Genomic DNA, 25,653 nt, shown 5'->3' on the forward strand with positions numbered 1-25,653 from the left:
GGGAGGGTCTTCTGAATTCAGCGAATACACTGGAATCTTCCATGCAGACACCAAGCTTGCTGCTGTGAGAGACAAAAAGAAAGACTTCAAGGAGCTCAGTCTAAAGCTGTTACTCATCTGATTTCTTTATTGAGCAAACACCTTTTAAGTGTGAGGCACTTCGGTAGATGCTGAGAAAGATAATCAGAGTACCTCTCACAATGGAAGCAGGAAGACAAAGGAATGCCTTAATTAAACAGGAAGTGCATGATGGTTTAAGTGAGGCATACTTGGTATGTTGATGAACCCAGTAAACAGCTCATGAAGAAGACAGTACTTGAGTCAGGCCTAAAAAGATTTTCAAACAACAGCAACATAAATGCCCAAGAAGGAAGAAGAAGCAGCTTGGGTAGGAGAGAGTTTAGATCATGCTCGGGGTCACCGTCCAGTTTTCTGGAGGTTAGACCACTCCAGGAGAGGTGCAAGCAGAAAAGGTTGAAAAACTGTACCGAAGCCCCAACAAGGCCAGTCAGCCTTCACTGGATAGACCAGAGCTTGTTCTAAAGTCAGCAGGCAATGGGGAAAGCAGTGTGATTGATCTAACCTGAATTGGATTAGAATTGGAAAAGAATATAAAATGTGTGAAACCCACTGGGTGACCATCACATCATTAAATATTTTTCATAAGTCACTGGGGCCCGAATAATAATGAAACACACTGCAAAGTCACATGCATGCAAAGGGAATACACTTAGCATAGATATGCAGAAAAAAGGCAAATGATATCTACCTAGAGTCTTCTCCCCTCTGCGGACTGCCCCAACCTTATAAATATCATGCTTTCCAAACCTTGAATATAAAGTTCTCTTTTTATCCCAGTGGCTCAGCAGTAAAGAATCTGTCTGCAATGTAGGAGCCACAGGAGACACAGATTCCATCCTAGGTCGAGAAGATCCCCTATTGGAGAGCATGGCAACCCACTCCAGTTTTCTTGCTTAGAGAATCCCCTGGACAGAGGATCCTGGTGGGCTACAGCCCATGGGGTTGAAAAGAGTTGGACATTACTTAAGCAACCTGGCACAGTCTAGCTACTACATCTAGAGCAGTAGAAACCAAGATTCTACCCATATGCAGAGCACAGACACTCACAGAGTGAATCCAGCCCTGTCAGAATCTCATTTATTCAGCTTGAACTTTGATTCACACAGCAGCTACCCATCAGCTCCCCATTTCTGGTGGAATGGAAATGACTTAGTCTCTTTCTCCCCAGTCACATTGGAAATTCTGCTGATTTACTTGGAAACATGAAGGAGAGGGCTGAAGTAACAGGCATCTCTAAACCCAGCCATGATTTGGGGTAACAGAGCACTGCCAGCTAGCAGCTAGATTGATAGACACATAATGTTTGTGTGAGAAAGAGAAAAAAAAGAGAGTCCATGTATCAGCCAGCATAAGAGAGACCTGAAGCGTTTGACTAGAGCACTCATCATTCTCAAAGGACATTTGTGTACTGATTCTAACAAAATCATCCTTGGGGGTAGATATGTGAAAAATGATTTTTATGGTAAAATTTAGATTTTAGCCTCAAGCTAAAGATGTGTCAGAGAACACAGTTCTCCACCAGAAATAGTTTCCATAGACACATGGGTAAAACTCACCGTATTCTTGACTCCACCAACATTATATGTGAAGAACTGCAGCTCAGAACTGTTATGAACCTGTGCAATATCACATGCATTTCTAGTGCCTCTTCCTCCGTTTATGTCCCCTTTCAGCTTGGAAAGTGAAAGTGAAAGGCACTCAGTCAAGTCCAACTCTTTGCAACTCCATGGACTACGGTATATATTCCAGGCCAGCATACTGGAGTGGGTAGCCTTTCTCTTCTCCAGGGGAATCTTCCCAATCCAGGTTGGAAGTCACCCGGTCATCTTCTGTCAAGTATTTATTTGGGGACCAGCTCTTCCTGTTTTCTTACAGGGATTTTGTTTTGCCTTTCATTTTGAAGAGAACTGAATAGTTTATAGAGCTTTCAAAACTACTATGTGTGTGTATATATATATATATTTCTTATGTATATGTATGTATGTGTATTTATATATTTCTGAAAGCCATCTACTTCACCACCACAGTTCAGTGAATGAAGATGCCACAAGCCCCAAATATTCCTTATCTTACTGTATCTTTTAAATTACTTATTCATTTATGTATGGACATGCTGGGTCTTCCTTGCTGCACAGGGCTCTCTCTAGTTGCAGTGCATGGGCTTCTCATTTCGGTGGCTTCTACTGTTGCAGAGCACAGGCTCTAGAGAGCGCAGGCTTCAGTTGTTGCAGCTCATAGACTTAGTTGCTCCCAGGCATGTGGGATCTTCCCAGACCAGAGATCCCTGCTTTAGCAGCCAAATTCCCAATCACTGGACCACCAGGGAAGTCCCTGTACTTTTAGTTAATGAGTCATAATTAATTTCCCCACAAGATTTGTCCTGAGTGACCACAGAGCATTAGAGCAAACTGGAATCTGATAAAGCCAGCATTTTAAGGTATATCACTCAGTTTCACACCATCCATTACCCATTTGGTGTGAGTAAGTAAGTGAGTGAAAGTCGCTCAGTCATGTCTGACTCTTTGTGACCCCACGGACTGTATAGTCCGTGGAATCTTCTAGGCCAGAATACTGGAGTGGGTAGCCTTTGCCTTCTCCAAGGGATCTTCCCTACCCAGGGATTGAACCAGGGTCTCCCGCATTGCAGGCGGGGTGTACAACCTAGATAAGTCTCCATCCCCAGGGGAATTTTTTATTTGTCCCCAGTGTACTAAATCCTCAGCCATGAACGTTGCGTCGTTAATGACTTTCCAGCAGCATGATGGCCGTGTGTTGCTCTGTATTGCATAGGTTTATTTTATCAGGTTGATATTGTTCATTTTAGGATACAAGTGTGTAGGGAATTTAACTCCATTCTTCAACGGTGAACTAGCTTTGCACAAACTGTCAAAGTGAGTGTGATAATACGATAATCAGAAAACTGTGCTTCATTAGGACGCAAAAAGCCTTCAACACCAATAACCCTGCTTCTCTTCCCTTACTGCAGAATGTCCCTGCAGCTGCCTCTCGTCTGTCACTCCTGACCTCCTCTCTGTGACTGTAGAGTACACAGTGACAGTTTTATATTGGCCATCTAGCTTTCACATGGCTGTGCATTTTCCCCCCTTACGGCATATGTTTAATATTTAAGATGGAACAGGATGTTTAAAGTTGCAGAGTTATCAGTTTGTTTTCCTTAGAAGGCACAGATGCCCCCATATGCGAAGTCCCAGGGCTCATAACATCCTCACAGCATAGAGTGTGGAGTGCCCAATTTCACATCTGTTTACACGATTATGATTATCTAAATGGGTGGACGTTTTGAGCCAGCACATTTTCTCTCTTTGCAGCCATTATGTTGATTGAAGACAACTGAACAATATACAAGGAAGAATTTGATGCTTTGATTAAAAGAAAAAAAGTGTCCAGATGACTTGAGGAAGCTGGTCCAACTCAGTTTCCTGCAGGAAATGTACTTCCATCTGCTCTTATAATCCCCAAGTATGGCTTAAGTAGTGATGCTGATATTCACAGTTTGCCCGTGACTGAGTAGAGAGCTTAACTCTAATTTAGGAGAGAGCTTGCTGTCTTTCTTCCTGGGGCCTCACATAGGTCTCCAGTTGGCTTGTACAGCTCAGCAGCCGACCTGTTTGCAGGGCAGGAATGGAAACACAGACAAAGAGAAGAGACTTGCAGATACAGTGCGGGGAAGGAGAGGGTAGGATGAATTGGGAGACTAGCCTGGAAACGTATGTATACATTATCTTATACATACGATAAAATAGATAGCACGTGGGATTGTTGTCTGATGCAGAGAGCTCAACCCAGTGCTCTGTGACATCCCAGAGGGCGGGGATGGGTGGGAGATGGGAGGAGGGTGCGGTGTTCAGGGAGGAGGGAGTGTGTTCAGGGAGGAGGGGACATATGTATACCTGTGGCTGATTCATGTTGATGTATGGCAGAGGCCAACAAAGCAACTACCCTCCAATTTAAAAAAAGAAATAATACAAATTTTAAAAGTTATATGACCTAAAAAAAGGAGGCAGTGGCTCAATACAATTCTTTAACCAAATCCCCTAGACTGAGAGAAGACAGAACTGTCCTCAGAAATCCAGCACCATGTGGATTCACTATCAATTCTTCAGGGCTGATTCAGTTCTTCCCCTCTGACCCCTAGGTATAGCCTCATCAGAGGTGCAGTGATGTTGATGATGAAGGTTTCAAGTGGAAGGTTTAGGCCATCAGGGCAGAGCAAGCCTTGCAAGACTGACTAGTGCCCTGCTCCCCACCCCGGCCCAGGTCAAGGGGCATTTCAGTAAAAGTGCTGAGCGAGGAAGACAGCAGCCACCACTCTGATGAGCTCTGGGCTACTTGCAGAAAATCCAGCAGGTTGGAGGCCAGGCCAGCCAGATGAATACACACCGCTATGGACATTTCGTGGGGATGTCCCAGGTTGCACTAGAGGTAGAGAACCCATAAGGAGACATAAGAGACACCAATTCGATCCCTGGGTCAGGAAGATTCCCTGGAGTAGGAAATGGCAACCCACTCCAGTATTCTTTGCCTGGAGAATCCCATGGACAGAGGAGCCTGGTGGGCTGCAGTCCCTGGGGTCACAAGGAGTCAGATATGGCTGAAACAACTTAGCGTGCACATATGGATGCTTCAGGAATAAAAGAGAGGAAAATGGGACCCATTTAGGAAAGGAAAGGTTTCTTAAAAGATCTGACTCTCAGTTATTTAGTTGAAGGATTCTGACACATGGTGCCTACCTGGAGGTCAGCTCCCATCGCCTACCATGCCCTGCCTGCACTGTGCCCGCTGGGTACAAATATTAAATATAGGAGTTTGGAGGATGGGGTTTAGGGGTAAATACCACAAAATCTGATTAAAGCGTTCCTTGCCCTTTGATATTCCAGCACACTTCCCTCCAGAAAAATCTACCTTAGTTGCTATGGTTTTACCTTGTTATGGCATCTGGTCTTTGCATGCACGTGGAAAATAGACTCTGACCATCAACAATTTCTCCTTCCTTCATGCACAAATAGGGAGAGGGTAGGAAAATCCAGAATTTGTTCAGATGTCTGGCTCTCCTTTCACACTTGGTGTTTGTTCTTAAGTTTAAAAGATAGAAACATTAATGAATATTTTTATAGACTTTCCTTTAAAGGAGATTGTAAAACTTTGCAATGTAGCAACTGCTTTAGTGTTATTTTTTTCTATTTCTCTTCCAACTCAAACTTTTAAAAGTAGATTAGTGGTCAGCTGCTAAGTTGCTTCAGTCGTGTCCAACTCTGTGCCACCCCACAGATGGCAGCCCACCAGGCTCCCCCGTCCCTGGGTTTCTCCAGGCAAGAACACTGGAGTGGGTTGCCATTTCCTTCTCCAATGCATGAAAGTGAAAAGTGAAAGGGAAGTTGCTGAGTCATGTCTGACTCTTAGCAACTCTGTGGACTGCAGCCTACCAGGCTCTGCCATCCATGGGATCTTCCAGGCAAGAGTACTGGAGTGGGGTACCATTGCCCAGTGCCACTAATTCATTCAAAGAAGTTCATAGGAAACTGGGATTGACATAAATACACTATTGGTACTATATATAAAATAGATAACTAATAAGAACCTAGTGCAGATGGTGACTGCAGCCATGAAATTAAGACGCTTGCTCCTTGGAAGGAAAGTTATGACCAACCTAGATAGCATATTCAAAAGCAGAGACATTACTTTGCCAACAAAGGTCCATCTAGTCAAAGCTATGGTTTTTCCTGTGGTCATGTATAGATGTGAAAGTTGGACTCTGAAGAAGGCTGAGCGCCGAAGAATTGATGCTTTTGAACTGTGGTGTTGGAGAAGACTCTTGAGAGTCCCTTGGACTGCAAGGAGATCCAACCAGTCCATTCTGAAGGAGATCAGCCCTGGGATTTCTTTGGAAGGACTGATGCTAAAGCTGAAACTCCAGCACTTTGGCCACCTCATGCGAAGAGTTGACTCCTTGGAAAAGACTCTGATGCTGGGAGGGATTGGGGGCAGGAGGAGAAGGGGACGACAGGGGATGAGATGGCTGGATGGCATCACTGACTCAATGGACGTGAGTCTCAGTGAACTCCGGGAGTTGGTGTTGGACAGGGAGGCCAGGCGTGATGCGATTCATGGGGTCGCAAAGAGTCGCACACGACTGAGCGACTGATCTGATCTGATCTGAAGAACCTAGTGTATAGCACAGGGAACTCTACTTAATGCACTGTGGTGACATGAATGGGAAGCAAGTGTTAAAGGGAGGGGATGGATGTATGTGTAGGGCTGATTCACTTTGCTGTACAGCAGAAACTAACACAACATTGTAAAGCAACTATACTCCAATAAAAAAATTTTTTTTTAGAAGTCCAACACAAGGGACAATATCTTCTGTGCTTTCAAGCTAGAGATGAAAACCTTGGACAACAGCTTTTTCTTTATGCATCTTCTGGAAACGACCTTTTTACAGCCCTTGTAAATCAAAGGGAAGAATTGGGGAAATAACGGCTGCTGTAGGGACCTAAGTTTAAAGTTGGCATTGTGAAATACAGTACCCTTAGGACATCCTATGGTAGTTGCTACATTTCAATATATGATATGTTAGTATATCTGAATCTTCATGGTAGTTCAGTCACTAAGTCATGTCTGACTCTTAACCCATGGCCTATAGCCCGCCAAGCTCCTCTGCCCATTGAATTTCCCAGGCAAGAATACTGGAGTGGGTTGCCATTTCTTTCTCCAGGAGATCTTCCAGATCCAGGAATCAAACCTGGGTCACCTGCATTGCAGGCAGATTCTTTACTGACTGAGCTGCTAGGGACATAGCGTGTTTATGAGCTTATTGTGTCTATATGGACCATAACAAAGGCTGAGCACCAAAGAATTAATGCTTCATAATTGTGGTGCTGGAAAAAACTCTTAAGAGTCCCTTGGACTGCAAGGAGATCAAACCAGTCAATCCTAAAAGAAATCAACCCTGAATATTCATTGGAAGGACTGATGCTGAAGCTGAAGCTCCAATACTTTGGTCACCTGATGCAAAGAACTGACTCGCTGGGAAAGACTGAAGGCAACAGAAGGGGCAGCAGAGGGTGGGGTGATTAAATAGCATCTAGGACTCAATGGACATGAATGTGAGCAAACTCTGGGAGACAGTAAAGGACAGGGGAGCCATGCAGTCCAGGGATTCACAAAGAGCGGGACACGATTTATTGACTGAACAACAGTAACAATTGTTTTTATAATTTTAGCTCTTTATCAGTAAAGTCATAGGACTGCTTCATGCATTATTTTTCTTGGCTATTCTCATTTAAAGATGTATTATTGTGTTTTGATATAATTCTAAGTTTTGAGCCAAATATGTTCATACTAGGTTATCTGTTAGTAGAATGTCAATTGCAGCAGACTCTCTCTGACATTTTGTGTACTTACAATGAGAACATACAAACCTCATAACCCTGATGTGAGTACGTAGTGCGCTTTGTTCCTTGTTTTAAGTCTGTAGCAATGTCAGACTAATTATAAACCCTTTGTGGATTTCTTGCCAAAAGCAGAGATTCTTTGCAATAATTAAAAATATTAGCTAGATCATGGTTGTGATAAGTTGTTTCTAATTTTGTTTTGATCTTTACAGAATTCAAATCATAAGAATAAAAGCTATTTCCAGGGATAAAAGATAGCTCTTTTCAAACCTTAAAATGAATTTTCGGAGTGTAAGATCCAAAAAGGGTCATATTAATAACCACACATTTGATATCTTGCATATTAATCTTGGTCCTAAATTTTTCCCTAAGAAAATGAATTTCTATTTCATAACTATTTGACTGTATTTATGTGAGTTCTTTTTTATAATAAGGAAGAGTGTGTTCTCTACATTGCATTACTGGCCAAAGAAGATTATTAAAAGTACAAATATCTGGCCATTTCTTTGTGGCTTGTGCTATCCTGTGATGTACTTAAGTATCCCAGTAGTCAATCACTGAATGTTTAGCTATATTGTTTCATAAGGCTCTTAACATGGCTGAAAGAGCCAAAATAGACCATTTTGCAAAATGTTCAAAATGCTGTTTTAATCATCTTTTTATTTCCCTGATCCTTGAGACCAATGAAGCAATCTTTTAGCTGTAAACCATGAATTATTTTTTGGTGTTCAGAATAATATGAAATTAATTCTAAAACAATAATATGAAATTAATTCTAAATTAATTCTAAAACAATCAAGCATTGAAATTTCTCAAAATCTAAAATTAAGGTGCCATTTTCAACTTTTTTTCCCTTTTTGAACTTGAAAGAAATGTGGTCTTCTTAACCAAAAAGAACTAACAATGTTCAGAGGCCAGCCTGCATATCATCTGGCCCAGAATAAGAAATGTTTTTAAAGGTCATTCATATTGAATGAGCCAAAACAATTCCTACCTCAAGGTTTCTATCTGCTCCATCTCTGCAGAATAAATCTGAAAATGTTTTTATCATCCTTGCTAATCTTTGCTTTTATTAATTTAGAAGAGAGAGATTTTAAAACCAAACAAATAAATGTCAGGACAAAAAAAAAAAAAAATCTTGAGAAAAACCCAAGCCACCAGCCTGGAATAATGTCAAAGAGTAATATTTGCTGGTAAAAATAAAGTATTTTAAGTTCAGATCTAAAGTCATAAAAGTAAGCAAAGTGGTCCACCCATGAGAACCATGTGGATATCTGAGTTTGGGTTGGGGGAGACAAAGGGGGAAACACAGAGGTTAGGATGGAGAGGGTAAATCCTGAGTTACTTCCCAGTCCACTCAAGTGCCCCCCACCACACTCTGACCTACGTCCCAAGGTCACACCATGGCCTCCTGGGGAAATCAGAGCTGTAACCTATAGAATATGGAACATTCTCATGTATGACATATCCATATAAATGATGGACCAGAATCTGTCATTTTGGTCAGTTTATTACTAAATATAGGTGTTGAATTTTAGTTAAAAGAGAACCGAAAGCACATGTGTTCCAGCAAAGCTGTTTTAAATCGAGATCATGTCCAATGAATCAAATGTATAACTTCTTCCCCTCCTGGTTCCCGACCCTGACCCCAAGCGTTTTTGTTAATGATCTCAGGATTAAGCAGGAGCTTTTAGCACTGATTAATGCCATGTGTTATAATTAGGAAACTGCGTTTAGATTTACTTTTTCATTCTTCACCCAGGTGCTGCTAAGAGATATATCCAGTAAGTATACACTTCTAGATATCTTTCTAAAGAGAAATATGATCCAGAAATTATGAGTTTCTGGTTAGGATATGGGTAATTGTAAAGTTGATAAAAAGTTCTAATTCTCCAGATTAAAAACACACACACACACACACACAGTTAGTGTGGAAGGATTTCCCGGAAGTATTTCAGTTTGCTTAGACTCTACTCTGCAGCTGAATTTCCTTAGGCTTATTACTAAATTTCCCTTTAAAATGAGGATTCCTAAACCAAGTATGTATTAATAATGTGGTCCAGAATTAGGCCAGGTGAAGTCCCACCCCTCCAAACCCAGGGATTCATTGAAAAGCCAGTCTTTGTGCTACAGAGTATTGGGGTTTATTCCTTGGAAAAATCCTACCCGTAAGGGTCTCTCAAGCAGAGATTATGAACTTGGACTATAGCAGAAACTCACCATAATATGTACCCCAGGTCACTTTAAGGCATCCATCCACTCAGCAGGCTGCAAAGAGACCCTCGGTTTGTAAAGAAAACAATACTTAAATGTACTCAGTTCCTTTACTGTTCCATTCTCTATTTGATAATATAGAGAGAATAAAATGTTTCTCTATATTATTGGGTCATTGGTTTTCCCAAGCATTTAAAAAAAATAAGAAGGACATTGTGTATATTAGTCAATATTTATATAGCACTTCTAACAGTGTCTTATATAATAAACATTGTATATACTCTTAATTAAAAGAAGTTGTAAAGAATTTAAACAATGTGGATAGTATTTTCAAATAGTTAAGAAAATTCTGGGGACTTGCTTTGCTTTGGAAACATTCTAATTAATTATTGATATTTTACATGTTCGTAAGTTTATTGGCAATTTCTCTTTTTTCTCACTTGAGAGTTGAATTTGTGAGCTCCACTGTTGCTCCCTGTGGGGCCTATTTTCTTCTGTGAACTGAAAATTTATGTTTCTCTTTACCAGAATCTAAATTCAATACTGTACCATCTATGCATTTTGAAAGATCCAAATGCTGGAGTTTCATAACTATTCATGGAGAAATAAGGCAAAAGCATTATCTGACAATTAAGGCAGCCATATAACATGCAAGTTGAAGTTGAAAATCATGGATTGCAGACCTTTTCATGGAAACATGTGTTTTCTTCTGTTGTCAAGACAAGAGCTAGCACATTGCCCCAGCTTTGCAGAGCTATCCATGAGCTTTCTGGAAAACAGCGGATAAATATTACTATCTCTCCCACACTGGCAATGAAAAGCCAGTTCCGATTATTACAACTGACGTGTGAATCAATCTGGGGGAAGAAATACACATTCACGAAAGTTCCTGTAACCTTGTAGGTAACTAAAGTTAAACAATATATTTCAAAATTGTGGGCCAATGTAATAATGTTTTTTTCCCCATTTATTGTGAGTTTTCATGTTTCATTGTTATTAGAAGTGAAGAGATGTGACTCATCTACACAGCAGGTACCACAAACAAAGCCCTAAGAATTTGGCTCTGAGATACTTCCGGTGATGTGGACTGTAAGAGATTGTTTTTGTGTGTGCATGTGTCCGTTTAAATATCTCCCAAGTAGATATTTATTAGATAGATATTTTATATTATTAAACTAAGTGTGTGTGCTGCCTCAGCCTAAATTAAGTGGAGGGCCAAAGAAAAAAGACCTAAAAATGAAATGATGATAAAGCACAAAGATGTTCCAACTTGTTCAGTCAGAAACATCTGGTTGCTCCAAGTACAGGCAGTCCCCGAGTTAATGATATTCCAGCGTTACAAGGGTGTAAGAGCCATCCGCAGTTTTGAATTTTGCTTTCTCTGAGGCTGGCATGATGCAGTGCCAGGCTCCCTCATGATGCTGGCAGCGGCTATGAACTTCAGCTACCAGTCAACCACAGGATCGTGAGGGTAAACACTGCCCAGACCACTAGTCTGCATTTCACTTTCAGTACAGTGTTCAGTACATTACATGAGATACTCAACACTTTATTACAAATTAAGCTTTGTTAGATAAAGATGCCCAACTGTATTCTCATGTAAGTGTTTTCAGCATGTTTAAGGAAGGCTGGGCTAAGTTATGCTCAGTAGGTGAATTAAAGGCACTTTCAACTTAAAGATATTTTCAACTTATGATGGATTTATGGGGACATAATCCCTTCATAGGGCTTTTCCCTGTGGCTCAGCGGTAAAGAATCCAATGCCAATGCAGGAGACCCGGGTTCAATCCCTGGGTCAGGAAGATCCCCTGGAGAAGGAAATGGTGACCCACTCCAGTATTCTTGCCTTGGAAATCCCATGGACAGAAGAACCTGGCGAGCTACAGTCATTGGGGTTGCAAGAGTTAGACTCAATTTAGCAACTAAACAACAATTCCTTCATAAGAAGGAAGATCTGCAGTTCCTATAAATATTTCCAGCCCCAACCAAAAGAAAACTGAAAGGGATTTGCTATAGGGCCAAGTGAAGAATATTCCCTTAGGTGGCTGAATCCAGGTGAAACCCTGGACTGACTTAGAGATGCAGGAAATACTCCAAGGTACTTGCAGACCAGTGGATGCAGAGATACTGTGTGAAAAGGCTATGGTACAGATAGATTATACTTCCATGGAAACAGTAAAAGTGGTTAAATAATTCAACGTGGGTGGATCTGGAAAGGCTTGATAGAGAAACTGACATCCTACCGGGAATTTGAGCAGTGACTGGGAATCAACCAGTTAGTTAGTCTAGGGGCGCAGGACTTCTGGGCCAGGAGACATGTGCTCTGAGATGTGAATTTGGGAAAAAGAGTCTCCCACACCCTCTAACAACGTTTCACCTTGTTACCTAGGTAGTGCCTAATACAATGCCTGGCACATGGTAATCATTCAGTCAAAAAGTGTGCAAGAAGTGTGCTGGCTTTTGGGGGGCTGCCTTTCCAAAGTAGACAAACCAGATAATATAACAGAATCTGTGGTGTCACAGTTCTGGAGGTCACAAGTCCAAATCAGGGTGCTGCAGAGTCATGGAGAATGCTTCCTTCTTGTCTCTTTCAGCTGCTGGGGGCCCCAGACGTTCCTTGGTTTACGGCAGCATAATGGTCATGTATGGATGTGAGAGTTGGACTGTGAAGAAAGCTGAGTGCCGAAGTATTGATGCCTTTGAACTGTGGTGTTGGAGAAGACTCTTGAGAGTCCCTTGGACTGCAAGGAGATCCAACCAGTCCATTCTGAAGGAGATCAGCCCTGGGATTTCTTTGGAAGGAATGATGCTAAAACTGAAACTCCAGTACTTTGGCTACCTCATGCGAAAAGTTGACTCATTGGAAAAGACTCTGATGCTGGGAGGGATTGGGGGCAGGAGGAGAAGGGGACAACAGAGGATGAGATGGCTGGATGGCATCACTGACTTGATGGCCGTGAGTTTGAGTGAACTCTGGGAGATGGTGATGGACAGGGAGGGCTGGCGTGTTGCGATTCATGGGGTTGCAAAGAGTCGGACACGACTGAGCGACTGAACTGAACTGAACAAAACTGAACCTCCAGTCTCTGCCTCCGTCTTTGTGTGGCCCTCTTACCTCTGTGTCTTTCTCGGTCTTCTCTCCCCAAGTCTCTGTTTCTTTTCTTACAAGGACACCAGCTATATTGGATTAGGAATCACCCTAACTGAGTATGATGGCATCTTAATTACATCTTCAAAGTCTCCATTTCCAAATAAGGCTACATTCACATCCCCGCCCCCTCACCCCACTGATGTGAAAGACATTTCAAAAGTTTATGGCAGCAACAATAAGGAATTTGTGAAGATGGGAATATACCAGGAAATCCAGAAGCATACAGTCCTCAAAACATAGCCCCCACAGCTGGAGGGCCCAGAATGTCTCCCCAGGAAGTCCTCAGTAGAGACTATCATTTTTGTCCAATGCGTCTACTGATAACAATATCACCTTTCATCGACTCCATCTAACTACTCTGTAAAGTGGGTGGAATTATTTCTAATTTCCACAAGAGGAGGCCAGTGGCCCCTGGAGTTGCAGCCACTTGTCTCAGATGATGCAACTGCACAGAGTAGAGCAGAGGCAGGAATCCAAGTTCATCCAAGTTCAGTGCTCTTTCTGCCATAACAGCATTTCCTAAACTTGAGACATTTACAAATGCCTTCATGGTTTTTGCTGTATCTCCTCATCATCTGTACTACTATTCACTTAATATTTTTAGAAGTAAATTTAAATTATCTAAAAGCCAAATACTACATTATCTTCCTGGAAAGACCAGTATCACTTGTCAAAATTAAATGATTTTTAAATTAAAATAAATTACAGTGAACAGTTTAAATGTTTATTGTTTAAACATTTAAATGTAAATTTAATGTTTAAAAACATTACAATGTTATTAAATGCTAGCTAAATAATGCTGGCTATCAAAGACTTTCAATATGAATCTTTCTTTTAATTAAAAAGGAAGATTAACACGTATTTAAAGAGGTTCTAAACATGCTCTACCCTAAGGAGATTATAGCCTCACCTTTTGAAAAGGATAGTATCTAACAGTGGTACTTTCCCTCAGGGTGAACCATCCTAATTTCCATTAAAGAATAACTAGTATAAGGTTATCCCCCTTTGCTATTTTGCAGACTTTCAAAAATACTAAGACGTCATTGTTTGAACACAAAATAAAACCATAAGGAGGCTGTGAATTATAATCCAGGACTCTGACATAGTATCTAAGGTCACTTGAAGTTTCATTGGGCATAAATTATCTAAAAGATCCTTTCTAGATATTCAGCATTGAAAGTGAATCAACCTGCACTATATAGATTCCTGAGATGCCATTCTGTACATCAGTTCAGTTCAGTTCAGCCGCTCAGTTGTGTCCAACTCTTTGCGACCCCATGAACTGCAGCATGCCAGGCCTCTCTGTCCATCACCAACTCCCATAGTTCACCCAAACTCATGTCCATTGAGTCAGTGATGCCATCCAACCATCTAATCTTCTATCATCCCCTTCTCCTCCTGACCTCAATCCTTCCCAGCATCAGGGTCTTTTCAGATGACTCAGCTCTTCCCATCAGGTGGCCAAAGTACTGGAGTTTCATCTTCAACATCAGTCCTTCCAATGAACACCCAGGACTGATCTCCTTTAGGATGGACTGGTTGGATCTCCTTGCAGTCCAAGGGACTCTCAAGAGTCTTCTCCAACACCACAGTTCAAAAGCATCAATTCTTCAGCGCTCAGCTTTCTTCACAGTCCAACTCTCACATCCATACATGACCACTGGAAAAACCATAGCCTTGACTAGACGGACCTTTGTTGGCAAAGTAATGACTCTGCTTTTTAATATGCTATGTTTGTCATAACTTTCCTTCTAATGAGTAAGCGTCTTTTAATTTCATGGCTGCAGTCACCATCTGCAGTGATTTTGGAGCCCAAAAAAATAAAGTCAGCCACTCTTTCCACTGTTTCTCCATCTATTTGCCATGAAGTGATGGGACCAGATGCCATGATCTTTGCTTTCTGAATGTTGAGCTTTAAGCCAACTTTTTCACTCTCCTCTCTCACTTTCATCAAGAGGCTTTTTAGCTCCTCTTCACTTTCTGCCATAAGGGTGGTGTCGTCTGCATATCTGAGGTCATTGATACTTCTCCCGGCAATCTTGATTTCAGCTTGTGCTTCTGTACATCTCATCCATTATATTTATGTCTTTTAGGGCAACATGGGTTAAAGGCTTCTTTAGCTGCATGACTCTTCCCTTTTAGAAGAACTAAAGGATAAAACACAATCCATATTCAAATCAGTATGAGTCAAAAACTGGATAAATTGAAGAACTGGTGTTTAGAATTTTTTAGAATCTATTTTAGGCATAAAAATAGAGCCAGGCATTGGACTAGACTCCATCTTATGATATGAGAGGACCCTTGACATCCTTGTCAAGATTTCAGGGACCAGTCACCAAGCTCTGCCCTTAAGAGAACTGATCCAGGTGACCAACAAAGCAGAGTTTTGTTCTTGGACAGAAATCTTACCCTTTTATTCTTCTTATGTTTTATTTCAAATTGGGGTATATTTGCTCTATAATGCTGTGGTAGTTTCTGCTGTACAACCAAGTAAGTCAGTTATATGTATACACATATCCCCTCCCTCTTGGACCCCCCCGCCCCCACCCACCCTATCCATTTAGGTTATCACAGAGCACTGGGCTGAGCTCCCTGCGCTATACAGCAGGTAAAGCAAGTTCGCACTAGCTGTCTATTTTACACACGCGTGTGCACATACATCAATCCCAACCTCTCAATTCATCCCCCTACACCCCGCGTCTACATGTGCATTCCCTACATCTGCATCTCTATTCCTACCCTGCAAATAAGTTCATCTGTACCATTAAAAAAAAAAAATGCCCTAGCTTTAATCTGATCTTGAGGGTGCCATGGGCTTCCCAGGTGGCGCTAGTGGTGAAGAACGTGTCTGCCAGTGCAGGAGACACGGGAGACGTGGGTTCCATCTCTGGGTAGGGGAGCTCCCCTGGAGGAGGGCATGGCAACCCACTCCAGTATTCATGCCTAGAGAATCCCTGGACAGAGGAGCCTGGCGGGCCACAGTCCATGGGCGTCACACAGAGTCGGACATGACTGAGTGACTTAGCATGCACACCCGCTTGAGGGTGCCACCGTCTGGATGACCTCCGAGCAAGAACCCTTGAGTCCTAAAGGTAACTTCTGGGTAAAATGCAAGGTTAACCTTGTCTATATAAATTTCCGCCTCATAGCAACCAATACCTTAAATAAATTTTAGGGTGTGGATATGATGTGAACCACATTAAAAGAAAATATTTTGAAATGAAACAAGAAGAAAAAGATCCCTTAGATTGTATTTTTTTTTCACAAGCTAGGTTTTATGGATCTATTTTTTTAAGCTTGAGTTTAAGCTAAGAAAAGAAACTTTGCTTTTTATGGCAAGAATTCTGGAGTAGAAAGACAACTTATAATGGAAAGCATCTTGCACAAAAGTTTTGGTAATCACAGGGGGAAAATGCAGAGTAGCTTTGTAAATTTTGACTTTGAAAGGCCAATGTAATGTAAATATGACTTCCTAGAGTGTAAACAGCAGTGGTTTGAAAATAAAAACTTGTACAGAACAAGCAGCTATCTCGTTAGAAGAAAATGTGTCTAATAAGCATGTGTGCATGAGATGCCTTGAATATTTTTGATACTGTGTTATAATTACCAAAGAGGCAGAATTTCCAGGACGTTTGCAACCATAAGTAGGAAAGTTCATAGGGTTTTTTTCCCCTCAGAAAAAGACAGCTATACTTTTGGGTATTCTTTACATATTTAAGAGCATAAAACATATCATTCACACATATATCACATACTTGGAAATATTTTAAATTAATAATGGAGCAACAAGTTCTCAAACTTTAAAGAATTCACTGTCTCTTATTTTAGACAACAGATGAAAATATCAATATAAAAAATATAACTACATTTATTTGACCTAGGATCTCCATTGTAGGAAATGAAAATTAGCCTCATTTTGAGAAAATTCAAAAGTTTTTACTAAACATATTAATTCAAATTAAAAAGTCTTTCATTCAAATTATTGGGAGATTTTATATTTTCATTGTCCTTACCTTAGACTTCTGAAAACTGATATTTTTTTCAGACTTGGACCTACTTTGCTCTCCTTCTCAGCCTGGATTTTGTCTGATGCAGACACATTCTCAATAGAGAGTCTTTTTTTCTCTCTCCCTAAAGGCTACAAGCTTTTGGAAAAGGGCGGGGTCTTTGCTGTGGAAGTACTTGAATGGGGCTGTAGTGCAGAAAGGTGGTGGGTCAGGAATATTTCCTTTATAATCTTCGTGCCTCTGTGCTAAGTCGCTTCAGTTGGGTCTGACTCTGTGCAATCCTATGGACCCTATGGAGCCTGCCAGGCTCCTCTGTCCATGGGATTCTCCAGACAAGAATACTTGAGTGGGGATCCATGTCCTCCTCCAGGGGATCTTCCCCATCCAGGGATAGAACCCATGTCTCTTAATGTCTCCTACATTGGCAGGCTGATTCTTTACCACTAGTGCCACCTGGGAAGCCCACTTTATAATTCAGTCAAATGCAAAAACTCCTCCCTTCCAGACCCCACCAGGCTCTCAGACAATAGTAAACATGTGGCACCCCACTCCAGTACTCTTGCCTGGAAAACCCCATGGACAGAGGAGCCTGGAAGGCTGCAGTCCATGGGGTCACTGAGGGTTGGACACAACTGAGCGACTTCACTTTCACTTTTCACTTTCATGCATTGGAGAAGGAAATGGCAACCCACTCCAGTGTTCTTGCCTGGAGAATCCCAGGGATGGGGGAGCCTGGTGGGCTGCCATCTATGGGGTCGCACAGAGTCAGACACGACTGAAGTGACTTAGCAGCAGCAGCATGTTAAATGATCCAATGAGTAAATGAATTGTCACTTTCTTTCCTGCCTGTAAATCTGTAATCCAAGACTCTGCAGCAGCCCAGACTACTGAATTTGAATACCCAATGTCTATCACTATGTATCCCTTGCAGTTTATTCTGTATATTTTCCTGCAGACATCCGTGGTAGGTGTTTTTGTGTCATATATCAATTTGGGGAATATTTCCAGCTTCTTGATATCATTAGGAAAAACAGATAGGTCACAAAATAATGTCCTATTGCAAATAAATGGTTTGCTTATTTCTCCATAAATTACCCCATTCTGCTTTCATGACATTTACATGTGTTCATCTCTGTCTTTCTTAGAGTCTTACATATTCATGATTAACAACTTCTTTAACATTTACATATTTATATGTAACCAAACATGCCCTTTCTGCAGATTTTATGTTTTCATTTTGTACCTTTGTCTGTTTGTCCATTCTTTCTTCCATTCACCCATCCATCTTACCTACCATGAAGTAATTCATTGAGTATACTTTTAACTGAGTTCCCTATCAATTTGTGTACTTATTATTGAAAAAAGTTTGCTCAAAGAATGTCAGCAGAGTAAATAGCCATTTGGTAAATTTAAAAAAGCCACCTCCTTTTTACATTCTGGAAATTTTTCAGATGTTAAGAAGATGTATTTATCTCCTAAGAGTTTGGGCATTCCTTGTCCTGGTATTTCAGGGGACATTTGATCTTTAATTAATTGATACTAGTGGCCGTTGCATATGCCGGTTTGCAGTGATCCTTGCCAAGAACATTGTGTGGGTGATACCTGCATCTCATGGCAATGTGGATACCACAGAAGCAACAGGGAAGGGAGGCTCCAAACAAGCTACTCTGTTCCATTTCATCATGATGCCCATTTCCAGTTATCGTAGATTTGACTCTTGACAGAAGCTTTTGGAAATGTATATTTCACTTAGTACTTTTTGCAAGGGCTTCCCTGGTGGCTTAGTGGTAAAGAATCTGTCTGCCAATGCAGGAGACTCAGGTTTGATCCCTGGATTGAGAAGATCCCCTGGAGAAGGAAATAGCATCCCACTCCAGGATTCTGGCCTGGAAAATCCCAGGAACAGAGGAGCCTGGGAGGCTATAGTCCATGAGGTGGCAAAGAATCAGAGACAATGTAGCAGCTGAGCACAGGCAGTTCTTGCAAGTGCTACTTTTGCTTCTCAAAATAATGCTTCTCAGGGAAGAGTTCTTCCATATGTTATTCATACATCTCACCATTTGCCTAGGGGGCACACTAAAGAAAGATGTAACATAATGGCTAATTTATATAAATGGATAAGAAAGTGTACAGTGTATTAAAAGTGGCGATAATACCCTCTCAGTTATTCTGTGTCGTCGCCCAATAGGACCATCTTACTGCTAAGATAAGTGGGTTGATTTTGCCCTCAAGACATCAGATAGGTAGAAATTCACTTGGAGTAGGTATTCAGATATGAAAATATGTTCATTCCTACAAAATAGTCTGAATTTATATTCTGAGTTCAAATAAAGTCAGCTTTCTTCTTGCTTCTGTTTGTCTTGCAGTGTCATCTAAGGCCAGGAGAAGGGTTCCAAATTGCTTCTGTCTATCATCTTAATATTTGTCTTTGATCATTTCCTCTCGAGTGTATGTCCAGGGATCAAATATCAACATCCTTGTTTCTAATCTGTATCAGAAAAAATAGAAGCTCTTGCCATTGTCCATTTAGCAGCCAGTGCTCTGAAAGTGACAAAGGAGAAAAAAATCGCGTGCAAAGAGAGCACTAGGTCCTCCTGCCGGGCTGTGTGCACATGGAGTACACCACTTGGTAATAGAAATGGTCCTCGTTTTGAATCTGAAGCCATACTGTCCTTTCCTGGCACACGTGCATTTATACTCTGGGACTGTTGATCATTCTGTAAGGAAAAACTACTTCTTGTTATTATACATCATACCTTGTGGCAATAAATGGCTCTGAGTCCCCAAGGGGAAGAGAAACTCTGTGGCAACTATGTGTATTTTATCCATAATAACATTTATTTCCAAATTAAAAATGTGTTTATGTGTGTATGTGAGCATATGTGCAATGAAAAAATATTTATATATTTATATTTCCCTATATATATATATATAGAGAGAGAGAGACATAAAATATCAAGAAAAGATACTTTGTGACAACATCTGGGCATGAACATCTCTAGTTGTTATTTGTCTGTAGAAAAATACCGCAGACTGGGTGGCTTATAAGGAAGAAAAATGTATTTCTCACAGTTCTAGAAGTCCCAGATCAAGATGCTGGCAGATTGAGTATCTGCTGGCGGCCCACTTCCTCATAAGTCTGCCTCCTCACCGTCACCTCACGGGGCGGAAGTGAGAGCCAGTTCCTGGGGTCTGTTTTATGAGGGCACTGAGCCCGTTCACGAAGGTTCAACTCTCAAGACCTAATCACTTCCCAAAGTCTCCACCCTCCATCCTACCATCACTTCGGGAGTTAACATTCACTCAGCACACAAATGTGAGACAGCTAGCAACATTTAGACCATAGCATTACTCGTCATTCTTCATCCTTTTTCTAATTATCGAGTGCAGTTCATTCAATTACAACAGACTGTATCCTTTCAGAAATTCTCGGAGGGTTTTTGACCTACTGTAGAATAAGCTTCTCTGGTGGCTCAGCGGTAAAGAATCTGCCTGCAATGCAGGAGACATGAGTTCGATCCCTGGGTCAGGAAGATCCCCTGGAAGAGGGCATGGCAACCCTCTCTAGTACTCTTGCCTGGAGAATCCCATGGACAGAGGAGCCCGGTGGGCTACAGTCCATGGGGTCGCAAAGAGTCGGACATGATTGAAGCGACTAGGCATGCACACAGAATGAGCACAAAGAACTCAAGAGAATCCTGGTGCGTGCTCTGGCAAAAGGAGACATCCAGCTCTCCTGGCTGAAATCTCCTAGGCTCCCCTGCTTAGCCCCCAGTGCACTGCTGTCCTGAATTACTGCTGAGAGTCCTGCTGCTAAGAGCTGGAGTGGAGAGCCATTACTGTGCTCCAGAGCCTCCCAGGGCAGAATGTTTCCCACAGGGGTGCCAGACTGCCATCACTTTATGAGTGTGGACTCCATTAATGCCAGGGCATGATTATTGGCAAAGAAGAGAAAGAAAAAAAAAAAATACTAAGAGCAGAGCTAGGCAATCTGTATGTGTTCCTGTGATCCAGTGCTGGGAATATAAAAGAATGATGAAAAGTGAATCCATTATAGACACAGGTTTTAGGAATCTACCTCCACCCCCACCATAAGAAGAGTCCATTCCTCCAGGGCCCAGATCAAACTACACAGGTCTTCGCAGAACAGTTAAGCGTCTTTCTCTTTTAAGATGAACGGACCAGAGGCAGGCAGGAGAGAGATTTCAGAGCCTCCACAGCTGCTAAAATGTCAGAGCTGAAAACCTAAGATTGTCCCTCCTCCCTGATCCAAAAGAAGTTGTTCAAACTCCTAAGAAAAATGGTAACTTTAGAGGCAATTCTAGGAGTTCATGTAATAATGGTTAGTACTGTGGTAGCTTGGATGGCAGTTTTCAAACCCTTAATTGGTTTACACTTAAGGTTTTCCTTAAAGATGTACTGTTTATTTTAGCTGATTACAAAAGACAGAAGTGCATTTTTTTTTCTTATGAATGATTTAAAATGCAGTATGTATACCAGCTGGGATAGAAAAGTACATGCCAAGCTAGATATTAAACATATAAATGCTTCCTTTCAAATCCCAGCCTTATGTACCATAAGGCTTCCCTGGTATCATAGTGGTAAAGAATCTGCTTGCCAATGCAGGAGGCTCAGGTTCAACCCCTGGGTCTGAAAGATCCCCTGGAGGAGGGCACAGCAACCCACTCTAGTATTCTTGCCTGGAAACTAATCCCATGGACAGAGGAGCCTGGAGGGCTACAGTCCATGAGGTCTCAAAAGAGTCCGACACGACCGAGCACACACAGAAGCACTTCTACCATAAACCATGTCAGGCACCGCCAGGACGCAAAGAAGAAGAGCATTCAATCCTTGTCTCAAAGGGGTTTTTAGTGTAGTAGAAGTTGTATCCATCATCTGTTGCCATGGGGGTGCTGTATTACAAATCACCCCAAACCTCAGTATTCCAGCTCACACATCTGTTGTTCACTTGGGCATTTGTTGACTCCAGCCAGGTTTGGTTGAGCTTGGCTCTAAGCTTTTGGTTGAGCTTGGCTCTAAGCTGCAGGTTGGAGCCACTTCTGTCTGCTCATCTGATGAGGTGATGGGCTTCTCGTCATTCTAAGGTCAGTGAACCAACTGAGGATGTTCTTCCCAGGGTGATGATAGAAACAGGTGGGCAAGCCCAACCACACAAATGGCTTTGGGCAAATCACATCCCCTAAGATCTGCTAACCAAAGCAAGTCACATGGCCAAAGCCCACATCACTGGACTGAAGAAATATACTCTGCCTAGGAAGACTGCAGAATCACATGACAAAGGATATGGGGGTATAGGGAGAAATGCAAAAGTGAGAAAAATAATACAATCAAGCAATAGGGAAAGATAAATTCACACTTGCCTGTATAAGGAAGGGTGGGGATTTCAAAAGGGAAGGAATTCATTTTATCTCAAAGACAGAAAGGAACTATTAGTGAAGTGAAAGTCGCTCAGTCATGTCAGACTCTTTGCCACCCCATGGACTGTAAAGTCCATGGAATTCTCCAGGCCAGAATACTGGAGTGGTATTCTGTGAAAGGGTAGCCTTTCCCTTCTCCAGGGGATCTTCCCAACCCAGGGATCGAACCCAGGTCCCCCACATTGTAGGAGGATTCTTTACCAGTTGAGCCCCAAGGGAAGCCCAAGAATATAGGAGTGGGTAGGCTATCCCTTCTCCAGCGGATTTTCCAGACCCAGGAATCAAACTGGGGTCTCCTGCATTGCAGGCAGATTCTTCACCAACTGAGCTAGGCTGCTGCTGCTAAGTTACTTCAGTCGTGTCCGACTCTGTGCGACCCCATAGACAGCAGCCCACCAGGCTCCCCTGTCTCTCGGATTCTCCAGGCAAGAATACAGTAGTGGGTTGCCATTTCCTTCTCCAATGCATGAAAGTGAAAAGTGAAAGTGAAGTCGCTCAGTCGTGTCTGACCCTCAGTGACCCCATGGACTGCAGCCTTCCAGGCTCCTCCATCCATGGGATTTTCCAGGCAAGAGTACTGGAGTGGTGTGCCATTGGAAGCCCAACTATTCTTAGAGGGGGTGGCAGTTGCACTCAGTCACAAAAGATTACATACTTCAAGAGGCAGACAAGGTGTGTCTGTAAGTGTATGGGGCTGAGGGAGGGGCAGACAATAATTCAAAGATGCTCCAGGAGAAAAGTGGTGACCTGTGTAGGGCATCTTCAGTGTTAGGCCACAGAGAAGTAAATTTAAAAGAAAACATAGAAAAAATCTATCAGTGAGAAAACTACAAATACACAGCAGAGATGTCCTGTGTCAGAAGTTCTATGTGTTATTACTGGGAGTTCTTTGAAAAGACAAGTGTTTGAATGAAAATTCCCAAGATACAAAATGTGAAAAAGCACACAAGGATAAAATTTTTGTTTAAGTCTTTAGAGCTTAATTAGAGCTGAAAGTGACTTAGAAATTATCTAGACCAATTCACTTATTTCACAGGTAAAGAATTGTGTATTTTGGAGGTAAACTCTCTCTCTCTCTCTCTCTCTCTATATATATATATATATATATGTATATACAATATATGTGTGTGTGCATGTGTGTGTGTGTATATATATATATTCATACGTGTGTATGAAATATATAAACATATTTAGAAAGAATAAATGTCTTCCTAAATAAATCTATCCATCTATATATGTAAAATGTATAACATACAAACATTTATATAGGGCAAGAATAAATTCTTCCATATATATATATATCAAGGTTGGGGGAGGGATATGAAATGAGCAGATTTCTTAAAGCAGCATTCTAAAGGTCTCTCAATCCCTCATAAATTTAAAAACCATTTACTTCTTCATCAAGTGACCTTTTTGGTTCCAAGGAACAGAAAAAAAAGTCACATTATTCAAATGCAAAGTGAGGAATTATTGATAAGAAAGAAAAATAAATATTGCAACAGATATTCAAGGACTGCAAATACCATCTGAAGTGCCTAGTCTGACAGGGGAAGGAAGCAGGGTGGCTCTCCAGAACCCAGATCACAGAGTTTGGGGTACCATTATCAAAAGATGGGGGGCTGGACACTAGGGGGCAGGTGAGGGCAAAGATAGCTAATGCTCTCTCCCCACTGGCCAGTCTTCTCCTTTAAAATGCATTCCTCTCCTTTATAAATGAAGCGTAAGCATCTGCCTAACCAAAATAAATCAGTTTGTGTTCACAATATATGAGCTTTCTTCTCCCAGTATAGAAATAATAAAACTTTGGAGTTGTGCCCTTTAGATAATCACCATTAATGTAGATCAGAGGTCAGAAAACTATAACCCTGGGGCCAAATCAGCTGATCTGTTTTTACAGAACAAGTTTTATGGAAAAATAGCCAGGACGGCTGGGCTTGTTTTCGTGTTGTTTATGGCAGCTTTTGCACTAAAACAGCAGGACTGAGTAATTGCAACAGGGATGGAACCCAGATGGCCTGCAGTGCTTCCGCTATTTCTTATCTGACCCTTTAGAGATAGTTTGCCCACCCCTGGGGAGATAGTGAAGAATTAGCCCTTTTCTTAATGGGGAAAACTTGCGTGGGCTCCTGCTTCCAATGAGACAGATTGAGCCGGCGTCTGCCCAGGAAGGATGTCAGTGGACAGGGTGCCACCTCCCTGCCTCCTTCCCGGCCTCCCCCGCCCCCACCCCCGCCACTCCGCCCCGTCCATCCTTAACCCTTTGTTCTCTGTCCTTTGCCAGACTCCGACCTGAGCATGCGCACACTGAGCACGCCCAGCCCAGCCCTGATATGTCCACCCAACCTGCCGGGATTTCAGAATGGAAGGGGCTCGTCCACCTCCTCGTCCTCCATCACCGGGGAGACGGTGGCCATGGTCCACTCCCCGCCCCCGACCCGCCTCACCCACCCGCTCATCCGGCTGGCCTCCAGGCCCCAGAAGGAGCAGGCCAGCATCGAGCGGCTCCCGGACCACGCCATGGTGCAGGTCTTCTCCTTCCTGCCCACCAACCAGCTGTGCCGCTGCGCGCGCGTGTGCCGCCGCTGGTACAACCTGGCCTGGGACCCGCGCCTCTGGAGGACTATCCGCCTGACGGGCGAGACCATCAACGTGGACCGCGCCCTCAAGGTGCTCACCCGCAGACTCTGTCAGGACACACCCAACGTCTGTCTCATGCTGGAAACCGTCAGTGTCAGTGGCTGCAGGCGGCTCACGGACCGAGGTCTTTACACCATTGCCCAGTGCTGCCCGGAGCTCCGGCGGCTGGAAGTCTCCGGCTGCTACAACATCTCCAACGAGGCAGTCTTCGACGTGGTGTCCCTCTGTCCCAACCTGGAGCACCTTGATGTGTCAGGTACGTGGCCATCCGTGGGCCCTTCCCAGTGCATCCTCCCAAAGCAGGAGAGGACGCTGACACTTGGGAAGGGTCCCCCTTTGTGATATTCAGGGCTCAGCAGGGTGACTCTTCTTCCTATAAAACTGTCTTTATGGAACCATGATTCTGGGAGCCAGAGGTATCCCTTTTGTCAAATGATGTCAACTTCTTAGAGGACTTAGAGGCATCTTACGTCTGGCAATTCAAGTTAGTGTGCCTTTTTTATTTCTTGATGTGGACCTTTTAAAAAGTCTTTATTGAATTTGTTACAATATAGCTTCTGATTTATGTTTTGGTTTCTTGCCCAAGAAGCATGTGAGAGCTTAGCTCCCTGACCAGGGATAGAACCTGCTTTGGAAGGTGAAGTCTTAACCACTGGAGCAGCTAGGCAAGTCCCACAAGTTAGTGTGACTGTCAAGTGTGTCTTTCCTCCCCA

General features: G+C 42.4%; 1 protein-coding gene across 3 annotated transcripts in view; it reads left to right on the plus strand.

Moving 5' to 3' along the window:
• FBXL7 (F-box and leucine rich repeat protein 7) overlaps positions 1–25,653 on the plus strand; it is a 465,369-nt gene that overhangs the window by 427,685 nt on the left and 12,031 nt on the right. For all 3 annotated transcript variants that reach the window (XM_086362484.1, XM_086362485.1, XM_086362486.1), the window contains one exon: positions 24,585–25,196. In XM_086362484.1, the coding sequence (XP_086218610.1) occupies positions 24,585–25,196 (612 nt within the window). The remainder of the gene's footprint in view (positions 1–24,584; positions 25,197–25,653) is intronic.

The sequence above is a fragment of the Bos grunniens genome, chromosome 20, assembly GCF_055505025.1.
Source record: "Bos grunniens cultivar Pamir isolate PY7600 chromosome 20, Bosgru_T2T1.0, whole genome shotgun sequence".
NCBI lineage: Eukaryota > Metazoa > Chordata > Mammalia > Artiodactyla > Bovidae > Bos > Bos grunniens.